The sequence below is a fragment of the Gymnodraco acuticeps genome, unplaced genomic scaffold (assembly GCF_902827175.1).
Source record: "Gymnodraco acuticeps unplaced genomic scaffold, fGymAcu1.1, whole genome shotgun sequence".
Lineage (NCBI taxonomy): Eukaryota > Metazoa > Chordata > Actinopteri > Perciformes > Bathydraconidae > Gymnodraco > Gymnodraco acuticeps.
In genome coordinates this window covers 5,309,711-5,334,023 of record NW_022990701.1, presented here as the reverse complement: position 1 = coordinate 5,334,023, position 24,313 = coordinate 5,309,711, and the positions used below count along the sequence as shown (strand labels likewise).

The window sequence follows — 24,313 nt, the reverse complement described above, 5'->3', positions numbered from 1 at the left end:
TCGTGCCCTCATTGGTCATGTGCGCGTTTGTGTGTGTTGGAGGAGGGGCTCTGTAAGGAAGTGGCAGATTTGTTCCGGTTGTGTATTTTCAAATTCTAGCGCACTCGAGCTGGTTTCTCCAAAATTACCTACCCCACCTTTAATGAACACTTTAGACAAATAATGCTTCAAGTGTAAATATGCTGGATTTGAGCTTTGAGCTAATTTCCATCCATAGTCCCTGACATACAACATATAAGAACATGACATTTGTAAACATAGCAAAAACGAAATACATGATATACAAAAGAGCAAGAGCAGCACACACAAGTATTTACCACATAGCAGCAACGACATATTAAGTGCAAGAGATTATACAAGAGATGCATAAAGTGCAAGAGTAGATACCCCTGTGTTAAAGTGCATTTAGCGGTGAGTGCACGTCTGTTTGTTTCTCAACCATTCTTTGAGTTGACCTTTGAAGCTATTGACAGTGGGACAATCCCGTATCTCAGTTGGGAGGCTATTCCAGAATGAGCTGCCTTTAATGGAGAGGACATTTTGTCCAAAAGTGGTCAGTTTACAGTGGACTCCACAGTCTCCTCTGGTTTCTGACCTAGTGCAGCGTTCAGTGTGTTTTTGTGGATGGATTCCCCTAAGGGAGGGGGGGGGCCAGTCCATGTAAACATTTATAAAAAAAAACACATACTTTTAAAAGACTTAAAATGGTCAAAACTCAAGAAATTGTGTTTTTCAAGGATGGTACAGTGGTGGTATGAATTTGGCTTTCTGTCAAAAACCTTGATAGCTCTCTTGTACAGCTGTTCTATGGGTTTCAGGTTTGTGGCACAAGCAAACGACATGTTAAATACTTTCTCAGTTTTCCTATGGATGCACCTGCAATTTGGTCTCAAGATGCTACATTAGAGTGCCTGGCCTTCTCAATAGATGATGATGTTACTAATTGTCCTTGTAGCAAGTCAAAATTAAGTTAATATGAGGAATGTAAAGCACACTACATTCCCTATCCTGTGTAGTCAACCACAAAAAGAAATACTCAGTTTACTTGGAGAACAAATTCTCACTCAGTCTGTCTTCACAGTTAAAAATATCTACTCAATAATAATGAATAATGCTAGGTTCTTAGGACGGATGTGTAATTTCAGTCATTGGGCCATATAAATACATTTGATTTGATTAGAGTTTGAAACATTTCTATTTAATTAGAATAAATAACTATTTGATGACTAACAAATGTCTCTTTAATTATAATACATTAGTATTTTTAATGATGAAAACATGCCTCTTTAATAATAAATAAACACATTTTGATTGGAAAATAGGTGGTTTGCATTTGGTAAAGGAAGGATCAAAATGCCATTCCAGTTGAATTCCCCACCTCACACTCTGATTGGCCGAAATAGGGAATGCACCAAGCTGTTATCAGTTCTTAATTAGGAGCTACAGGTGATCTGAATAACCCTTCAATCAACTCAGGTGACATTCAGCTAAAAATAAACTAGGAAAAAAGGATATCAACGACTGCCACATCCTAAGACTCGTGAATTGGAAAAAAAAGACTGCAAAAAACATTTGTTGCAGTGTTTGTGAAAGCTCAGAGTCTTAGTCATTTTTCATGAAATGTTTACATTGTTGTGTCTACACACTGGAGCAGATGCAGGGCCTCTTTCCTCCATGTTTAGCATATAAGCGCATGTCTGATCCAAACTTTGTAGAAGGAACGTTGGTCAGTGACACAGCTCCAGCAGCCTGACTGCGACTCAACGTGACCTAGATCCAAATCAGTCCCTGCTCTCATGGGAATCCTTTACAGAGCCTTTATTCTGTGAAATCCTGGCTCCCATGTGTCCGGATGTAAGTTTAGAAAGAGAGTGTCAGTGTGTATACTTCTAAGAATAAGGTGTGTGTTACCTGTGTTGGAGCGATACGCTGTCCGGCTGTGGTGAGAATAGGGGGGGGGCCGACTGCTGCACTTCAGCCACAGCTCTCCTGTCTTGTTCCCACATCTCCATTTCAGACTCAGTGGTCCGAGAGCCCACATCCGACACGTCCCCCTCATCTCCCTCGGTGCTGTTCCTGTAAGGTCGCCGCTGCCAGTTCTGGATCGCCTGTTTACGAAGACCCCAGTTCCTCGACCCGCCCCCCCCACATCCCGGGGAGCGATCGTAGCCCGCCTCACCCAGCCGGCACTGCATATAGTACTGCGCCTCGGGGCAGTCCTCCATGGGATGCATCTCCACGCTGTCACTGTCGTAACCCCCAGAGCCCCCGGACACAGACTTGATCCGCCCCGATGCTCTGTGGGAAAATTAAAGGAAGGGTGCTATAAATAATAATAGGACACAGACATATGATGGTCCAAAGCATTATCCAATAATACGCAAAGCTGTGTTCTGGAAATCAAAATAGCGAGACTCAAAAACAGAACATAATATAAATGTAATATGTTATTAAAATGACTTTCAAACAATGTTTAAAGGCACAGTTTGACATTCAAGGAAACTCGTTTATACGCCTTAATGCAGAGGGTTGGATTAGAAGAATGATCAAACTGTCATCTTTTAAATAAGGAGCTATAACATGTAGTTTAGCTTAGCTTATTACAAAGACTTAAAGACGTTCCCTTTAAGACTATAAAGACTTTTAAATGTTACCACGACTGAAGTTAAACATGTTAAACACAATGCATTATAAAGAGGAACTTAAGAAAAATATTTGCAAAAAGAAGATACACACAATCTAAAAAGAATACAAAAGATGAATGAGGAGGTGATTACAGTGCAGTTGCAGTCTGGTGCAATATATCAACAAATGGTCCAAAATGCAATTGATTAAAAAGGCAGTGCCAAGCAGCAAAGGCTAACTAATGCGAAGCTAAGCTGTGGCTTTATATTAAAGAAAGATATATTGATCTTCCAATCAAACAAGAGTATTTTACAAAAGTTGAACTTTAATAACATCTGTTTGTGATGCAACACAATCCCTGCTTTTAATAACCCAATTAGGAAAAAAGTTTGTGTTTGACGGGGTCTATTAATAATATTTGTTATTCAGAAAACAAACAAGCACTCTCATCGTCATCACACCCGCTCTAATCCATTGTGTGAGCTGTTCATTTGATAGTACGTTTCTGTAGATACTTCCCTTCAGTACACTGAGGAAAACAATATTATGGTATTTCATCTGACAGTAGTGGATGCACTTCTGAAACCATAATAAACCACAGATATTGATCGTTTGACACTCTAGAAACAGCTGCATTTCAGAAGATATAAAGTAGAATGGGTGAAGCTTTTGTACACATGCTCAGGGCCACCCCTGGCCAACTTGGGTCCCCAAGCGACATTGTGAGATGAGCCCCCCCCCAACCGACAGGAGTGAAAAATGTTTTTTTGGAAACAAAGTAGGCTACTTTGCAAATATAATTCCTGTTTATTATTAATATCAACAGTTACTTTTTTATACAGTGAGGTAAATGGTAAATGTGCATGTATGTCGTTCAGTATGCGTTTACAGGTGAATACGTCTGCATTTCCTGCCAAATACTAGCCTCAAAAAGATTAAAATATAATGAATGCAAATAAACTACTTCTACTAATAATGATAATCATAATCAATTCAATAATATAAATACTATATTATTGTATTATAATATAGTTGTAATATAGTCAAGACAAAACATGCTTATGACATGCTCAAAAACTGATACTTCTTAAATCTGTATTCTAGTTCCCTCTGTCAGCAATGTATCATACACACACATTGCTATCAGTATTTCTCTGTGTTGTGGTTGACATGATGATGACTGTTAGGAGTTAAGGGGAGAGGCTGAGCATCACCATGAAATGTGCAAATTGACATAAAAATGAATAAAAGGGGGAAAAATGCTCCATGTTTTTTAGGCTGTACATTTTAACTGTTATGTAAGCCAACTAGACAAACAGTTTATCACTCTTCCTCCTGTACATTAGCAGATAAGAGGCATCACATACTTGAATGAATGGTAAATAAAGAATGCTGGAAATAACTGCATCTCCATTAGCCTATATGCTATGCAGAGACTGCCTTCTTCATGTCGTGAATTGCAGCTGATGTTTTAATATGGCAATTGGCAATTTGACTTATGCAACTTTCCCAAGTTGTACATTTGACTCATACAATATCCCACCTTCGAGTGATGCTCTGGTTTCTTCATGTTTTGTTTTTGTCCCCCTCTTGCTTGCGCCGGACTGAAACTGTCTTTTCACCGACATCTCTTCACCTGCACTAGTGGCCGTATCAAAGCCGTGATTGGTCAGATGTCGATTCATTGCAACGGTGTCGGGTTACTGACGTGCTCCCCTTGTCACCTCTCACTCTCACTCTCGCGGGGGGTGCGCGGAGAACTGAGCGGAGAACTGCGCACAGCAGCTGAGGCCCTCTGGGCGGGGCCCCCTGCGCAAGGCGGGGCCCCATGCAGCCTGCGTGATTGGCCTGTAGGGAGGGGCGGCCCTGCACATGCTATATTACTTTAAATAACACCCGAGCCAATACAAGAAATTAGAAGTCTGAAAAAGTAGGGCATCTTCTTCCTCCTTCTCTCTGCATAATAAGAAGAGTGGGAGCTTGTGCATTCATCATTTTAGCAGTCAAAATGAAAGAGAATCACAAATGATACTGCAGGTAACACATAGCAGTACTTTCAGGGGAAAAGGATTCACAGAAGATGGGATGCATTTTATGCCACAAATATGAATTTAAAATGAAGTAAAACTGTAACAAAGCGACGTGTTTATGGTTTCAACAATCTAAACTGGGTCAATGACAAACTGAGATGCATTACAGTTTGATGAGCTGGTTTTAAAGCAGTAACCTAATAAACAGCTTGAATATTTTACAACATTTAATCAATAGCAAGAAGTAATGATATGAAATCCCAATAATGAGAAGCTCATGATTAGCAAAAGCTAATAAGGATTTTAGGCTGTCATCTTACTTGTGTTGATCCCTAATGTGCAAATCAAATCACGTGTTGACTTTGCACGTGAACATTTTAACATCATGTCCTGATTCTGACAGAGATGCATCATTAGAGGTTGTTTAGACACAGCTTCAATGCTGAGTTGAATGGTCTGAACATAACTGACTCATAAAATTAAGGATGAACGTTTATATTAAGATGAGATCTGTGCATTTCATAACTTTATTACTATCATACATTAAGTAAGTAATTTTGGAGAAACCAGCTCGAGTGTGCTAGAATTTGAAAATACCCAACCGGAAAAAATCTGCCACTTCCTTACAGAGCCCCTCCTCCAACACACACGAACGCGCACATGACCAATGAGGGCACGAGATAAGTTTGTGCACAGATGGAAGGCTGACAGGCAGGTAGGCCATCCAGTTACTTTAGCCGCGGCTAAAATGATTGGTTGTGCTTTTTACAGTACTACGGCTTCCACAGATTACATTTTTGTATGTATTTATTGTCAAAGCATTTAATGTATTCATTGCTATCGGGATGTTAAGAGCATTCCATGGAATATAACAAAAAGTGTTTCTGAAATAAATTACATACCCCACCTTTAAGCCATAATACATTCATTTTATTTTCTTTAATCTATTTTAAATGCAAATAAAGTTAAACGTTGAAATTGACGGATGCAATAAATGAATAAATATCTGGTGAGGTCAACGTAAATAAATCATGAAAAATGTTGCACACTTGAGATCAAGACCTTTATCGAAGATGAGGAGCTATTAATAACGAGAATACAGAAGGTTACGAGTGTGTGTGTGTGTGTGTGTGTGTGTCGTGCCATCAATGATTCAATGGGGAAGGCCTGGTTCTGCGTGACGTCATGAGAGGAAACACATTCACAAACCAACTGGGGATGATAGTTGTGTTAGTCAGAGCTTTGCGACACCGCCATGTGTCTGAGATCTCCAGCAGGGACTCAGAAATACTTCAGTCACACCTCGAGTACATACACCCAACCTGCACCTCTAATGTCCTCAATTAGAAAACTCCAAATGCTAAATCAAGGATGTATCACAGTGTTCAATTTCGTACAGTAGACTCCATATTAGTATCTTAATGTGGACAACTTAGTGTGAAACAACGTGCAGGGAGAAGAGACAGTCTAATTTTAATATAAAACAAACTGCATGCAATGAATCAATAAAGTATTGTAGAACTAACCATTTATTTTAAACAATTGTTAAGCCCGAGAGCCCCCAGTGGAGGGGGCTGCGAGGTGTTTTTTCATGAAACTGTGTCTCAGGGCATCTTAATATTTAAAAACCTATTAATGTGTTATACCAGATTAACGGGAAGAATCTCAGCTAACTGACGATATGAACCATTTTTACCAAAAAAAACACAAGTCTCATAAGAAGCATCTAAATGACCCCTGAGCGAAAAACGCACTTGGCACAGAACTCAAGATAAAGATACCCTTATTACTTATCGTAGCTGCACATACAAGATATCCGATTAAAGCTGAGACTCCACAGATTATATAGGTATAGTATCATCACTGAGCAATCAGAACTTGCGACAGGGGAAGCAAACACAGACATCACAACACGTAGCATTACGGAGCAAAAACGGGACATCGTCTCACCTTAGCTGTTATTCTGATAAAAAGTCGTGTTCAATGGCATTAAAACGATAAAAACGCTGCTGAGGGTTAATCCATAGGTTAATGCAATGTGTCTGTCACTTTCAAAAAATTATTTATAATCCATAATTCAATTTGTATGTAAAAATCTGAGAATAAAAATTAGCTGCTAATGGTAGAGTTATCGCAGCTTCCGGTTTTGGCTACGCGTCACTCTCACTCCTTATTTGGTAATGTGTGTGTGTATGTGGGAGTTCCCCTTGATTCCATTGGCTCTAGCGGTTAAAAGGAGATGTCAATCAGCAAAATCGACCAAGGGGGGCCAGAGATATGGAAAATACACCCAAATGAACCCAGAAGTGGTTTTTGTTTGCTAAATCCCTCTAAAAAGGTCAAATTTCACTTGTTTTGCATCAATCTTGATAGAGGGTACTTATTATATGTTGTAGTTTGGATTCCTAAAGCTTTTAGTCTACCATCCCATCATTCAAGGGTGGTGTTCACTATAAGTATTTTTTCTTTTTTGGACTGACACTATAATTTATATTTTCTTTCAATCTGAATTTACTTTAAAATAAAAACATTTATATTGATTCTGACACTTCTACCTCCAACTCACAGATGTAACCTTGCTTTGAGAAAAAAGATTATTAATTTAACCCTTTTAGAAGGGAAGATATGGTTCTGGGAATGTCATTTTCGAGCCTGAGACCTGAAAAACAGGCTCAGGGCTTAACAGGTTAAACCTCTCATTAAAAAGCAACAAGGGCCTCAGAGTTACATCTTCTATTTGCTTGTTCAGTCCACCCATCAGCCTATGAACAAGATGTTCAAGATACAACAATGATACAAACTTTGGAGGAGGCGGGACCAACTATAACCTAACATTATGGAAACTTATTTTGTGTAAATCAACTCCTAAAATACTAAATGTATTAATGTAAAACTTATTTTATCATTTCACTTTAAAGAGGAGCCACACTGTGAACCTGCTTTCGGAGCACACTCAATGGTGTTTCTATGTTACAGAAACCTAATCTTTTATTATGTAAAATAGTATAATCTCTGTATTTTAAATGTATTTTAAGATCCCACAAGTCAAACAAGTAGTAACAACGGCACTTTAATAGTTTTAATATTTTTTCTGAGGTACTGTGACTGCAAATGCCATGCTTGCAAACATTTCTACACACAGGGCGAAGTTGTTCACCGAAGGCCAGAGGCAGCGAGCACAGTGGATGTTCTTTAAAAGCTCTGCAGCTCCAGGGGTTCTGATATATTTCCACCCAACTGACAGACTGTGTTTCACTGCAGCAGCTCTCCGAGGTAAGAAAGAGGAGGCGCACCAAACCTAATTGTCAGCCGAGAGCCACAAAATCTCCAGCTGGACAAGAAAACCTGCTTTTTCCCAGTGTCTACTTCTAGCAATCCAAACAGAATGATAGACAAACAGGAAGTCTTCCTGAAAAAATGAAATGTTTCCTTGTAAGGGTCTACATTATCGTACCATCAAACCTCCTAATAGCAGCGGTGTGAATTTGTTACATTTCAGAGATGTAAAATCATGTGTTTCTGTAGAATATGCTCACTTACCCCGTGCTCGGAGACGAACGTCGCTCCGACACTTGGTACATGCCTCTTGTGCTTCCAGAGTTGCTTGAGTGTCTCTGGAGATACAAAAACATGCACAAAAAAGAGTGATTTTAGTCAAATAAAACAGCTTCGCTAAGCTTTCTAAGGCATGCTCTTGGCTCAAATGTATTCCTCATAGGTATTCCTAAGAAAGCGTTTTGTTTTTACTCAACCTACATGAGAATTTCAGAGAATTTTAATTGGCATAGTTCATGCCATATAAAGTCTAACGCATTTCTAAAATATAATTAAAACAATACACTTAAAACTAAAGCAAGAGATAAACAGCGTTTCATATGAACTCCCACTGAGTTAGCTTTGCTAAAATAATAAATGCTGCTTAATACATTCTCACAGATTTTATTTACTGTTTTCATTTATTTCAAAGAGGATCCTATTATGCTGTAATCATGGGGCACTTCTGTAAATTTGACAGCTTAGATATTTAACAAATAATCACAGCTGAAATAAACAGCGCAAGTACTTCACATTACAGACATTACAACATTGCACTTTGATCTCACTTCAGTACTTTACAACTGAAGAGTGACAGCATCAGACACAAATCAAAGACATTAATAGACAAACTATTTCCCAACAGGGATTATTGATGATCAGTCACAGAGGAAAAGTTAGGGAAGAAGAAGTGTATCGAGATTGTTGTGATCATTTCTCTCCTGAGGGTGGCAAAAAACAAAAGCTCATAAAATGAACATAAAAAAGAAAGGGATCATTCTCTGAGGGGGCATTAGTGTAATGAGGAAATATCATATCTCTTTTATATCTCTCATCTTTTATGATACAAGTTTGGCCCTTTTAGAAAGCTCAGGGGGACAAGGAGTCCTCACAGCAAATGTCATAGAAATCCACTGTTGATGCTAAACTCACAACAAAATAAATCATAATTGTGTACCGTGAATAACTTTTAGAAATGTCATAGAAATCCTGTCATTCCACATCTATATCTTTTGTCCAAAACTGCATTTTTTTCTCCTGAAGGTGGCAGTACAGGAAGGGATTTTTGTGAAAGCCCTTTTCCAAATTTTGAGGCAACAGGCGGTCACACGAATCATTTGGAGTCCTCAACTCGGGATTATGAATATCCTCAAGAAACTTCCTGGCAGTCTGACTCTAGTAGCAGTAGCAGCAGTAGTAGTAGTAGTAGTAGTAGTAGTAGTAGTAGTAGTAGTAGTAGTAGTAGTAGTAGTAGTAGTAGTAGTAGTAGTAGTAGTAGTAGTAGTAGTAGTAGTAGTAGCAGTAGTAGTAGCGGTAGCAGTAGTAGTAGTAGTAGTAGTAGTAGTAGTAGTAGCAGTAGTAGTAGTAGTAGTAGTAGTGGTAGCAGTAGTAGTAGTAGTAGTAGTAGTAGTAGTAGTAGTAGTAGTGGTAGCAGTAGTAGTAGTTGTTGTGGTAGAAGTAGTACTCCAGGGTTGTTGCTTTTTACCAAAATGTTCAAATTACAGATTCACTGACCGTTAAACCCTCACAGTAGCAACACAAAAACCTTCAGCATCCTACAACCTCAAATATTTGGTTGTATCTCTGAAAGCAGGTGGAAATGGTGTATTTGATTGTGGGTGTAAAGCCTGACTCTTGCTCTCTCTGTTTGCCTGAGAGCAAAATCCTCCTAGTGACTAATTCATACACCATTTAAAGCTGCCTGTGCATTGAAGTGTGTAGTGTGTTTACTTGTGTGTGTGAAGTAATGCCAGGTGGAACTCTGTGTACCAGACTGGGGACGTGTCACAGAGGGAAAATGTGCACAAACCCTGTCACTCCCTCCCTCTCTCTCCCTGTCTCTGTTCCTCTGCTTCTACTCGCACAGCCTGAACCTGGCCTAGTGCCACTGAAAATGGTCCATCGAGGAAACAGGCAAACACTATCTCATGGCCAAGAAGCCTGCAGTAAAGGCAGAATGTGAACAAATCTCCCAGATATAGATGGAAACAAATACATTCAAAAGACAGTAAAACTGTAATCTGGTGACCCAAGCTTTTCTCAAACTCACATCTTTTTCTATTTCTTGGATCTTGTTATCTTCTTTGTTAAAAGTCCACAACTTCATGAACACTATTTTCACCTTGCACCTTTTGAAAATAAATCTAGCGAGATTCTTTAGGTCTGTAACATAAAGCCATTGTGATCGAATGGCCAGCCCCCTGCTGCAACTCAATGACCATGCTTCTCTCTTTGTTAACTACCTCAGTAAACATTTTTCAAATAAGTGTATGGTTTCAATCTAGTTTTACGTCTTGATCAAACCAGCATGATGTCCATTTTGTGAAAACAGTCTAATTTGGGGTAAAATAAACTATAAAGCAACGTATGGTTATGAAGGGGCTACTCTGTAAAATGACATCTCGCTGCTACAGTGTGTTTTCAGTTCATGAAAGTTAATTGTAACATTTTGGTTGCCTAAAATATTCTTGTTCAGCGTTGGATGTATTTGCTGCACCCTTTCGTGTCCCTTCTCATCCCTTCTGTATCTCATCCCAAAAATAAAATAAAAATGTTGTCGGCCAATACAACGGACCCTAGGCTTCTGAACAGCAGTCCAAAAAAACGATGGTTGACATGACGTTTGCTTGGTTTACTTCTCATATACAATCTATGGGATAAATGCACAAGAATGCACTTTAGCTGAACTAGAGAGTGAGCAGGAAACAAGACATCCATCTCTTCATCCACTGTCAGTCCTAAAATACCTCTGTGCCTTTAAAAACCTGTCTCCTAGGAGATCTTGATGATGTTATGACAGAGAGATGGAGAGTGAGGTGGCGAGGGTGTCGGGTCGGGGGGGTTACATCTCCAGGCCTCCCTCAGCAGGGCAGCAAGGTGCCAACCAGTCTGTGACTCCACACTTGTACTTGTCATGTTGATTATTCACAGTCCTACGAGAAACTGGCTGATGTTCAACTCCAGAGAGGAGGAAGTCTAAATCTAGGCAGCAGCGTTTTGGGTCAATCCCAGGTCAAATGACTGAGAAAAAAGTAGATTTTATTATTAATGCTATTTCTGATTTCCGATATCTTAAAATGGGTTGATGACATCATTATAAAGAGGTCTCACCAACACTATTCCCTACACTGTGTGAGGAGATAAAGTTATGTCGACAATATCTCTGCACTCATAGTGATCTGAGAAGACATTTACTGAGCATCTCAAATATTAAGCCAAAAGGAAACCAGCCAGTTCCTCTCAGGCAGATCTGTAGCACATTACATCTGATTCAAATTCACGTTGTAGCCTCGAACACGAGCAAGAGCAAGAACTGGTTTCCATGGCAGCACACAGATTTGTGAAATGAAACGGGTCAACCTTTTTTCAAGGGATGTTGGATAATCATTTTGAATAAGTGACATCTTTAGGAACAGAAAGTGTCTGCTTTTACATTTTTATTAAAGTGTTATAGTGCAAAAGAAGGGGGGGGGGGAGGCTGCAAATGGAGATGTGGAGAGCCTGGAGGCAGGGGGTTGATCTCTTGCTTTTTTATGTAAGTACCCTGGTCAGCAGGTCGTCTGCTGAAGTGCTTCTCTATCAATGGTGATGCTGAATGCAAAACAGGAAGGTATTAAGCTTCTAATTTCATTCTGATACAACCCTCACAATAGTGTGTTAACACGTTCTTGTGTTCATAAGATGGACTCCAAAGTGTGGGGCCTGCACAGAGCAGAGACCCCAGCTCCATTTACACCTTTGCAACAGAAACGTCAAGTCAGATCTCATCAAACAACATCAATGTGCCAATCTCACTCAAGCTCCTGTGACTGAATGGGAGCACATTCCTGTTCCATGTCCCAAAATCTTAAAAATAAAAGAGTTAACCAACGCATACAGAATAAAGGTGTGCACATAATTCAGGGTCAGGCAGCTGTTCAGACAGTTTATCAAACGTCTATTATGGGTTCGACCTGTGCTGCATTACAGGGACATAACTCAATATAATCAATGGTTAAGCACTATTCAAAGAAAGAAGCTGCCCCCGCAAGAACTGTGGGAGAGCTCTGAAGTGTCTATGCTGGTAAAACAAACACAAAAAGAAATATATATACTGTATGAAATAATTCTGAGTTGATTATATTGCGTTATGGAGAAACAAATGTCAATCTATCAAAATAATTTAAATGTGTCGTAAAATAGATCTGAAACATCCCACTACATTTTGTATCACATTCACTTTGTTTATTATCAAGCGATATAATTAATGTGACCAAGTCCTTCAGCATTTTAAAACTCTTTGTATGTTATGTACAAATATAGTTTTCTTTTTTGTTGTCTGAAAACAACATGTCTTAAATACCCTAAATAAAAGCAAGCGTTAACACACAGGAAACAAAATATCTCACAAGGCCTTCTGTAAAACCTTTTGATACTACAGAAGACACACGTCAGGAGGTACCTGGCGTCCGTTGCCCTTTGAGTTCTGCAGGCTGCAGCGCCCCAGGCTGCCGTTGGGTGTGGTCCCGCAGCTGCTGATGATCTGCAGCTGTTTCTCGGCACGGTCCGCCCGGTCCAGCAGCTCCTCGATGAACTGTTGCAGCCGCACCTTGGCATTGGCTTCTCGTGCCGCCGTCTCCTGAAGGAACTGGTCGATCTGGGCAACTTCCCTGAGAGGCAGAGAGGAAACATTAAAGGGGACCTATCGTGCAAAATCCACTTGTTCATGTCTTTTATACATGAACATGTGTCCCCTCTGTGTAAAGAGATTCTGAAAGTTTCAGGAAAAAAGATTCGCTCACTTTTTGTCCTGATCCATTTATATAAAAACCTGTCTAAAATTAGTTGATCAGATTTTGGCCACTTTATGATGTCATAATGATGTGTTGGCTTGAGTAACCATTAGCCAATCACCAACCAAGGTACCATCCCCCCCCACCTTATCACCTGTATCTCCTCCTAGAGCACCATTGTGTTCTTTTTAACCAAATCTCTCCCAGAGGGGCGGGGGGAGTGGCTCCTTATTTTTCATCTAAAGTAACATACAGAAAATCAGCCCTTTTGAAACAGGGCTGAAACAGAGGGGTTTATGGGATGCTACGATGATCTGTTTGGTATTTCGAGCCAAACACTTCAGAGACATGTTTTGTATATATCTGAGACCTATAATATATTGACGAAAAACAGTATAATAGGGGACCTTTAAGGGGACATTCTTTACATTTGGGGGTACGCTCTTTGAATGCTTATTTGTAAATGTGTCTCATCAGGGGGAAATTGCTGATCTGTTGGAACTCGCTGATGGAAAAAGCTTACATGTTCGGCTCAAATGGTTTTGCCTGTTTTGCATGGAGACTTTGCACACAGGCTTTGTGACAGAGAAGTATTATCAATACAAACACACAGAGTGGGTGAGAAAGAGAAAAATAGCGGGTGAGAGAGCAGCTGGATATTTAGACGGCCGCAGGCACAGCAGGGCCAAGTTCCTGTCATTTTAGGGGACAGTGTGTTACTGAGATACAGAGGCAAGCAAACTAGGAATTCAGACAGTGTTAGGAGCTGTCTGCAGCCAGTGTATACTTCCAGTATTCCCTGCAGTGATTTTGTTCAGCGTTATCATAACAAATCTATGTATGACTGATATATGCTGAACATGTGTGTGGAGGGTCAAGTGATGAACAATCCTGAATGTCCAGACATGATTCATACATCATAATACAGTAGATCAATAACTGATTATGAATAATATAAGCAGGGTCAGCATTAATTGGAACCAGCTTCAAGTTTGTGTTTGTCCAAATCAGCTATAAGCAACAAACCAAAAGAATATACGAATTGGAAAATGTAATTGTTTACCTTAGTGACAATATGATAAACATGCAGATACGTTTTCCCTTGCTAATGCCACTTGGAGAAAGCAGGAACAAGCTATGAAAACAAAGGTGACATATAATCACCATACGGATATTGGAGATGCTGGAACAAGCACTTATTTATTTGGCTCCACACACAAACTAATCGATATTCCTAACTGTTATAGATTTATTTCTGTATATCTACAAATCATAATTTTTCCAGCTCTACTTTCCTCACAACCTGACCCCATGTCAACCTGACCCCATGTCCCCTTTTACAGAAAATGTTCTTTTCATGCCTGTTAATCTGGAACTATGAGGGACTTACTGTATTCCCAGAAGCTTTTCTTGTACCTCTGTTTGTGTCCTTTAAACAACCTGAGCTTTTACTGTCTAAGCAATGCAGTCAGGAGAGCTTAACAAGACCATTCAGACATCTGACCTTGACGAAGCCACAGCAACCATTAAAGGATCAGGCCGTCACTGCAGACATCAAATCTGTGTCCCTCCAATTTAAAATAGGCTTGTTCTCATAAAATAAGCCAAGCTGCTTATCAGGATGGATATGTCCAACTGATGTCAAACATCCACTGACCATTATGATTCATCCTGAATCCTTCCAAAAAAAGTAACGTGACTGTGATTATTTTTTAAATGAGGACGTTCTGGGATAAAAATAGTTTGCCGTTTGGCGCAGTTCACTTTTTTAACTCTTATCCTCAGGCAATGATTATAAAACTATGATTCCAAAAGTATTCTTAGGTGTTTGAGCGCAGGGTAGAAATAAAAGCACACCTGCTATCAAACCTGTGAGTGAGCAATCAGTGAATCAGTCAATTAAGTGGCCATTACTTCTCTTTGGCGTGGCTCTTGGTTATTCATAATGTGAGATAAAATGATTCTTATCTACTTTGGGCTCGTGGGCTCTATGCGATTGGTTGTAAGTGATTAAAAGAGGCCTTTTACTGTACACTGTCTCCACTGTGAGAACTTACAGAGAAAACATGAAGTGTCTTGGCTTTAAGCTCTTCCAACCACCTCATCATCTTGAAATGATAAACTCTCCTCTCTTTTCTGGAACAGGAAGAGAATATCCTCATCTAGCTCGCACATAGGGAAAGCTTGTATTAACAGGGATCTCTTGGGGACAAAGTGGAGATAGAGATGGGAGGAAGGGCACATATGGGCTTTATCAGTGTTGACGGCTAAAGCTAAATGTTTTACTTCCACTTTGGCCTACCTTTAAATCTTTGCAAAAAAGTTTTCATTCACTGTGACTGAAACCTTAAAGCAACATTCTTTTTTTTAAGCATTTTTCAAAAATGGGGGTGAATTCAATCCAATATTAACTGCTTTTTGCTCCACTATGTTTCTCAGCTGGTCACTAACTTAGTCTGTCTGCAGTTTTGTGCTGTGTAGGTAGTGTATAGAGCTGAATCACTGAAAACAGCTGTCTGGAAAAAATGCTAATTAGAGAGGGGAGATTAAACCAAAACAATTAAAAATACTTAATACTTGTATGAAAATGAATTCTTATCATTATCCACTCTACCCTTACTGTGCATCTTTACTTTGTCTCCCTTTTATTGCGTTTGAAATAAGTTTATAATGATCTTTGCTTAATTCTCTGATCATTTCTATTGCGATGTAACGCACTTTGAATTTATTTTGCAAATAATCTTGCCTAGTCTAAAAGAAGGACAATTATGAAGGATGGTTGAACCTGGTTGTACTGATAATCTTATGCTTTGTGCAAAATCATCTTTTAATTTTTTTCAAAAGAGATGAAGAATATTAACATCCATGAACTGCTGAAGTGATGAGGCTCCTGATACCGTTATGCAAAAAAAAAAAACACTGAATATAGGAGGAAGACAGATGCTGGTTGAAGAAGCGCTCCTATCCAAATAACATGCATTAGCTAACGGCCGCAGCAGATTGATTCATTCGACTGTATATGATGCATCTGATTACGGCACACAATTAATGAGCCCAAGTATCATTTATTTTAATTCAATGATTGGAGCTGTACCTAATGTGGTGTATAATTAAGCAGCCTGAAGCGAAAGTTGCTGCTCAAGGTAATTCAAGGTAATAAACAGAGAGCAATGACTGAGCATTGTATTTGCTTCAGCCTCCAGTATAATGACATATGGCTATCTCATATGCTATTAAAAGAGCAGGAAGGTTTGAATGTATCTCACATTGTTTTTTGGAATCCAAATTGCAATACATTTGTAGTTAGTCCTCATTAATTATTCAACGGTATTAGATTTTTGTTTCGCTACTAGAGACAAATGCACCAATTCCACGAGGAGGAACGTTTTGAAGGCAACACAGGAAAGCCTTTCTCTGTGAGTAAGAAATGCACGGATGCAACAGAAACCTCACTCAGCGTGGAAATCCTTAAGGAGAAGAAGCAAGGGAATCAGGAATTTGATCGAAAGACCAAGGAAGATGTTGAATGCTGGGAAAAGGGGGAGAAGAGGAAAAACCTATCTCCTCACTGGATGCCCAGAGACATGCAAGGAGAAAGGGGTAGGACCATAAATAAAGAGGAGAGAAGAAGGTTTGAAGCTGATAGAAACGGATAAAGATGAAATACAAAGGCTGCAAAGAAAAAACACTGCAGAGGCTGAAGCTACAGACAGAAATCTGCAGTCCTGTGGAAGCAGAGAGCGCAGGAGGTTTGACAGAGGGAAGAGAAATGGGATGTGGCTGCTTCCTGTTGTCAATCCTAATTTCAACATGCACACACACACACACACACACACACACACACACACACACACACACACACACACACACACACACACACACACACACACACCCCCCTCCCCCCCCCCCACACACACACACACACACACACACACCTCGATTTCACAGCGTGACTCACACCAACACCTCAGAAAGAAAGCCTCAAGGTGAGAAACATGCCATCCTGTTTACCCGGACGCTGGGGGAGCGGGATAAAGAAGACCGCCATCTTTTCTCGCTGATGAACACGCAGGTTGTTGAGTCTGTGGCGTGAATCAGAGAAAATGACTCGCCGATGGTTTCTCGTCCTAATAACCGACATGTGTGGGTGAAGGGAATCCACTATTGTGTCCCTCATGTTCTCAACTTGGCGACACAGAGTTTTGTCTCCTCTCTATCTTCTAGTGCTGTAGCGACGCGTCGACGACTTCAAAATATCGTCGACGACATATTTCCGCGTCGACGCGTCGCTACACACACGTGGGTCACCCAAAGCAACAAGCAGTTCGCAATCGCACTTCAAACACAATGGTGACTGAAACGGCTACCACCTCCTCCTCACAGGATTGCGCATGAAGCCCCCAAACGAAAACATCTCGCCCGAGGTCTTCAAAAGCATGGGAATATTTTAAAGTTAGTCCAAAACGCAAATATATTTATATCTCACTGAGACTGCTGCATAGCCTAGCAGAAGCAGCAGCTAGCTGTGGTGGCTACCATTAGCAGCTAGCATTTGCTCTCCGATTTTTACATACAAATGGAATTATGGATTATAAATTCAATCATTTTTTTATACATAGACGTTAAAAACCTATGGATTCACCGATTCAGCCGCGTTTTTTCTCCTTTTAATGCCATTGAACACGTCTTTTGATCAGATTGACAGCTACGGTGGTGAGACGATCTCCCTAGAAGCTCTGTGAAGGTACGTGTTGTGATGACTGTATTTGCTTCCCCTGTCGCAAGTCCGGATCACTCAGTGATGATACTATATACCTACATAATATGTGGAGTCTCAGCTTTAATCGGATATATTGTATGTGCAGCTACGATAAGTAATAAGGGTACTTTTATCTTGAGTTCTGTGCCAATGTCCGTTAGCATTTTTCGCTCAGGGGTCATTTAGATGCTTCTTATGAGACTTGTGTTTTGTTTTGGTAAACATGGTTTGTATCGTCAATTAGCTGAGATTATTTCCGTTAATCTGGTATAACACATTAATAGGTTCTTAAATATTAAGATCCCCTGAGACACAGTATCGTGAAAAAAAAAAAAAGTACATTACGTTCTTTTTACATTACGTTTTTTATGAATTGAACAACAGAAAAATAATCGTTAGATTAGTCGACTAATCGATCAAATAATCGCCCGATTAATCGTTTTCAAAATAATCGTTTCCCCCCAGCACTACTATCTTCACTTGCATCTCCTCTCCTATAGTCTATTCCTTGTTGTTGTTTTTTTACACAAATCCTACCTTTGTGCCTTTTATAGTTACGACATGACCTTTATTTATTTTATATGAAAACAGCTCAGAAGTAAGAATGAAATCTCAAATGTACCACACTGTCAGTCCAATGTTAATTCTAGACTCACAGGATTTGTCAGTGTATCTCCTATTCTCTGTATATCTAGTATGTTCAAAATTGAACCAATGGTCTTACCACATTGTATAAAGATCAAGGGGTTCAAATAAACATTATTATGTGTGAAACAAATCTTTCATGTGATTAGATTCTCTAAAGCAGGGGTCTCAAATTCAAGGCCCGGGCGGGCATACATAATACATTATTTTATATATATATTGTTAGAGAATAATTCTCCTTTACTCCTAAGATATTTAACCTTTTTTGCCCTTTGACGTTTATGGCCAACCCTGACGTCTGTTATCTCTCTTAAGGAATGGGAAGCCTCAGCTATATGTTGATATTCTCAGTTTATGACCGGGCAACTCTCGGTCACAAATGGTTTACGGTTGTGAGAACGCTGGAAAATGTCTTTCTCTGTGTCTGTGGACTCCAAGGTGTCATCTTCGAGGCCATGAGGGTCAGATAAGTGATTCAGTGTTCGCAGATGTTTAGGTTATCTCCCCCAATATGTTGATTACTCTCTGTAAACCATTTAAAAAGGTATAGCAGGAGAGAGGCAGCAGAATTGACGTGGCAACTCTCCCGGGCAGCCAGAACCTCTGGCTGCTGTGACTTGTGATGTGAATCCTCCGGCCGATACTCGTAATAAACTATCAGTGTTTGACATCAAAGCTCCAACTCTCCTTGTGTCTCTCTGAGTCCTGACTCTCCATTGCTACAGAAGTTTTCCTTACATATATTATATATTTATATAGTTACAACCGGCCCTTTGAGTGCAACCTTTATGCGAATGTGGCCCGCGATGAAATTTAGTTTGACACCCCTGCTCTAAAGGCTACATTAACAACAATGGATATCATTATAGCTGGGAGATGTGTCTGGTGTGTAAATACAGCAATATATTGATGACTGAATCTAAATAAAAGACCTACTACATATATTATTTCACAACGCACCACTTCCCCATAACCACCACCTCCAGGACGTGCATGAGTTTCATCCATTTCCTGCTCCACCAGCACCAGCCTGTGGACTCTGGGGGATCCGCTACTATCTCTTATCTTTGTATCGTTACACACTACGATTGATTTAACATTATATACAACAGCTTAACTCTGATGCAAACAATGAGCCTCACTAAATCCTTACACAAACACACAGCAGTTGAGATAGGATCAATACCTCCGTTTAAAAAAAAAAAAATGACCTTAAAAAATAAGGTCATAGTTCCACATTTTAGATTTACCACACATTCCCCTTCAAAGCCTTGTTGTGCTCCCTCTCTCTGTTTCTTATCCTATATCTAATAGAACTGCTCGGGTCTTGATAGTTTGAGTGGGGAAGTTCATGAGATCTTTCTAGAGGGTTATCAAGAATAACTTTTATCCAATGACCTTTTCCCTCTCTGTCTGTGTCTGTGTATTCTCTTGTTCCGATTAACCCAGCCAAATCTTTTTTCTTGTTTTGTATCTATATCTACGCCGGGATCCGGAGTCGAGGCTGATCCTCTTGCTGTAGTCCTGTGTCTTGGATCCTCTATCCTGAGTTCTGGATTAAGTCGTGGACTTCGGGTCGTGGCTGAACCTGTCTCTGCGGTCCTGCCTTGGGTCTCGTCATGCTGCTTCCCTGATGGCTTCCGCAGGATTGTAGCTGACATCCTCGTGGATTCATCTTCTTATTACAGACACATGCATTTCCTAACATTCGGTCTATATGCTGTAAAATGTATTATCTCTTCGATTTACACACGGCATCTATTGCACGTCTGTCCGTCCTGGGAGAGGGATCCCTCCTCTGTTGCTCTCCCTGAGGTTTCTCCCATGTTCCCCTTAAACTGTGGGTTATCTCTGGAAGTTTTTCCTTGTACGATGTGAGGGTCTGATTGATTGATTGATTGATTGAAAAGTTTATTAACAGCTTGTATATTGGGTACAGTACAGCTCAAAACATACAATTGTTAAGGGGATGCAGACCAGAGAAAGACTTTCGTCTTGTTTACATCAGGGTCCCCCATTTCCAATTCATCATGTCATTTAAGACATATTTGACATACAGATGGCTTATTTACAATTTACATACAGGTGGTTTTTTACATACAGATTGCTTATTTACAATTTAAATCTAAGGCAGGGGTGCCCAACCAGTCGATCGCGATCGACCGGTCGATCGCGGGGAGATTCCCAGTCGATCGCGAGATGTGTCTAAAAATAGAACAAACAATATTCTGTTTTATCGTTAATGTCCTATAACATAATCTTCCCGTGCCAGAATAATGCACTTGAACGCACCAAAGCTTTGTGATTGGCCGGCGTGACCCCATGTGTGGGGGCGTGGCTGGTGAGCAGTGGGCACTATTTCGCTGACGTTGTCCGTGTCAACAGGAGTGACAGTCCTCACACACACAAGACCGCAATTATGGCAGAAGCAAAAAAGTCCAAAATATATAATTTTCACTTCGAGTGTGAGGATGATTACTTTTGTATCTATTCCAATTCAAAGTCCATCTGTCTCATCTGCAATGCGAGGCTTTATCGAAAAAGGGTAATTTAGGAGCGGCATTTCAAAACAGTGCACAAACGCTGCGAGACGGAATTCCCTTCCAAAAGGGGAGGGGCCTGAAAGGACAGCTAAATGCACAGCAGTCCATTTTCACCAGGCCCAACAACAAGAGCAAGGCTGCTACCAGAGCATCTTATCATCTTGTCAGTCACGTTCTTGCGAAATACATGAAGTCTTTCAAAGATGGCGAAGTTGTGAAAGAAGCATTCCTGGAGGCTGCTAACGCACTTTTTGGGGACAGTACAAAAAAAGTTGGATACCGTTAATAATCAGCTGTAAGTTTTAGTTTGTTTGAACTTATTCATTATAATTATTGTACAAAATGGTATAAGAATGCAAACTTAAATTGATTATAGTCTATCATCAATTCAGGTTAAGAAACTAGTGTTACTTGCATCCTATTTTAAAGGCATTTCTTTTTATAATCTACTAAAATGCAACAACAAAAGGGTTTGATTCTATTAATTTTGTATTTTTTATTGCACTTTGGCAGCAGATTCCTGTGTAGCTTCAGATCTGAGTTGTCTTATTAGTATGCCTAATTTATACTTTTGTAGCAAAACTATTGTTATATAATGGCAAAGAAAGGGTTCAGAGTATTTTATTTTTCCCTGTGTTATATGTGGCAGCACTGTTCAATGTTTCTTGAAAACATTACCCACTGTAGTATATGACGCGTGAATAAACTCCAACTCTGTATCAACAGCACTGTTGTGTAACTTCAGTTAAATACTTGTATGTGTGTAGATTAGAAAGAGGTAAGATAAAGGATCTGCAGTATTTTATGAAGTATTAACCGTACAAAGTTCAGTTTTATACAAGTAGAAGTGTGTATTTACCTGGCAGTAGGCTGTCAGTAATGGCTACGCCTCTCCATTTGGACTGGTAGATCTCGGCAGACTGGCAACTTTAAAAGTAGCTCTCCGTTCAAAAAAGGTTGGGCACCCTGGTCTAAGGATAGAGGGTGTCGTTTTTCTCATACTGATATTCTGAACAATCTGTGCTGTTGTATTTGCTGTAAAGTACCTCTACTGTAGGCTAATTTTATTATATGTACAGCACTTTGGCTCGACCAAAAATCGTTATAAATGTGCTATATAAATAAAACTTGATTTGATTTGAAAGCCAAAACAACAAACACTGGTCCTGTTCCCTGCTGTTTCTCCCCATGATACTAGAATAAAGGGCTTGCTTGCATGAAAGCCATTTAAAATCTGATGCCTTAGTGCTGCTTTAAGTTCTTCGAAATAGAAAAAGGTCCAATCATTTAGACGTTGCTTACAGAAATGTAGGCAACAGTTCTTTATCAAACAAATGAAAATGGGCTTTGTAGACCTCAATATATGTCCCATGCTACTGCATATGCAGAGAGAAATAATGAATCCTTAACTGACCATGTTTCATTTGCCTTACACTTAACAGCCATTACAAATAGTCTAGTATAGCAAATACATCCAGCTATAACAGGCGTGATTAATAAAGTAAGGATTCCCTTTAAATGTTAATTACAATCACTGGTCAGCAGCCTTTCACAGTTGTCATCATCTCCAGCCACTAATTCAAATATTATTCCTCATTAATATTTAAACGCAGAGATGATTGACTGAAAGGCCTGCGTGAGGAAGAGGAGGCTGTTGCATGACAAGAGCTTTTCTCAGTTCCAACAAAGGACAGCTGCTCGTGTTTTGACACCTTTTGGTGAGACAGATTCAGGGGGCTACATCATACATTGTGTCATCATGTCATAATGTCACACATTTTGTATGCATTGCACGCAAACAAAAGATAAAGGCCGCATGAGGAGATGTGTGCAGAGTTGGCTACATGAGACGGAGATGTGAAGGAGACAAGGATGAAAGGGTGAGAGAAAAGGGATGATGAAAGAGAAAGAGAGGCTGAAATGCATTCAAAGCCTCTCAGAGACAAAAAGAAGCCTGACTGGTTTCCCAAGAAAGCACTTATCCACATCTTGGCTCTGATCAATCATGGGAGAGTAAATATTTAAACGTGGCTCCAACCAGTCCTATCAAAATGTAAACCCCTTACAAGTCAAAGATGGCCGAATCACCCAGAGATACAACGGCGAGGTGATGGTGTGGAGCATTGACAGAAATGGCAGGAAAAGGCAACTTGAAATACAGCTGTCAAAAAAAATTGAGAATAATTCTTTCCTCTAACTCTTGTTTGCAAATGATGACGGTGCAGCTGGAACAAAATAGGGAAGAATAAATATGGAAACAAGTAGGGCTACAGTTTAGGGATGTCAGTCGTGAAAATGTCAAAGAGCCCAATGTGATGTTTTCATATTTCTTTTTTGCCCAAACTCTGAGATATAATCTTCACAAAAAACTGGCTAAAACCAGAACGTTTTTGGAATGTCAATAATCAGATTTATCTTCTAATGGAGCCTCAAGTTTAACTAACAATTATTTCATTTTAGATTAATCTGTCAATTATTTCCTAATAATAGTTTGATAATTTCTTTCAGAAAATGTCAGTTATTGCTATACAATGTCCATCCCAGTTTTAAAATTACTACGGTTATTTTTTAATGACCACTTTTTCAGTCCAAAATGAAATATACTGTTTTACATAATTGAGAAATGTAATTGTCTGCCCTTTTTGCAAGCAATACTTTGAATTGATTATAAAAAAACATTTCTGATAATTGTTTTTATTACCAAACAAATCAGTCAGTTGCATATTGACTTGTAGATGTGGCTAAATGTGTCGGCCCTTGTGAATAGACACCAGCATCACTTATTCAGCTCTCTGACAGCTCAACAGTTTGAAAAAAGAGAAAAGTAAATCATGACAGCACTGTCTCAATATCAGCTGTCTACAGAACCACACATATACTGAACCCCAGTTCATCACACTCCTATAGTCATCAGCTAACAGTGTAACATGCACTGACAGTCTTAACACAATGGGAAAGAAGACAGACGAGTCCACTGAAGGACTGGTTAAACTATCCTTCCTGTTCCTCTTTTCCTTCGTGCTCAAAGCTATTCATCCAGCCTCAAGGACACGCACGTCAGTTTCTTCCATCTTATGTTAGAAATAAACAGTCCTCGCTCATAAATCCTGCTCTATCTGAGGGCTAACATGCATGCGCTACATTCGGGGCTATCTAATATCATGCAGAACCCTTTCTTATTATACGACACTTCATATCGCTGCTGGAAATCTGGATGCAGTCCGTACTCAGAGTATCATCCTCTATAAGCTGCTTTATATTACACATTATAGCTGAATAGCTAACTGAGGATATCCAGTCCAAGCAAATGAGCTCTGTAAGTACGTCAGAATGCAGTGTGTCAAAGAATATTTTGACATTTCAACATATTACACATCAAGAAATAGCGTGGAAGTGTTTGGTGTC

General features: G+C 39.7%; 1 protein-coding gene across 1 annotated transcript in view; it reads right to left on the bottom strand.

The window, feature by feature from the left end:
- Positions 1-24,313, bottom strand: part of fbxo41 (F-box protein 41) — a 58,196-nt gene that overhangs the window by 10,008 nt on the left and 23,875 nt on the right. Inside the window, 4 exon segments of the mRNA XM_034231397.1 lie at positions 1,912-1,957; positions 1,959-2,298; positions 8,196-8,269; positions 12,631-12,838. Coding sequence (XP_034087288.1) covers positions 1,912-1,957; positions 1,959-2,298; positions 8,196-8,269; positions 12,631-12,838 — 668 coding nt within the window.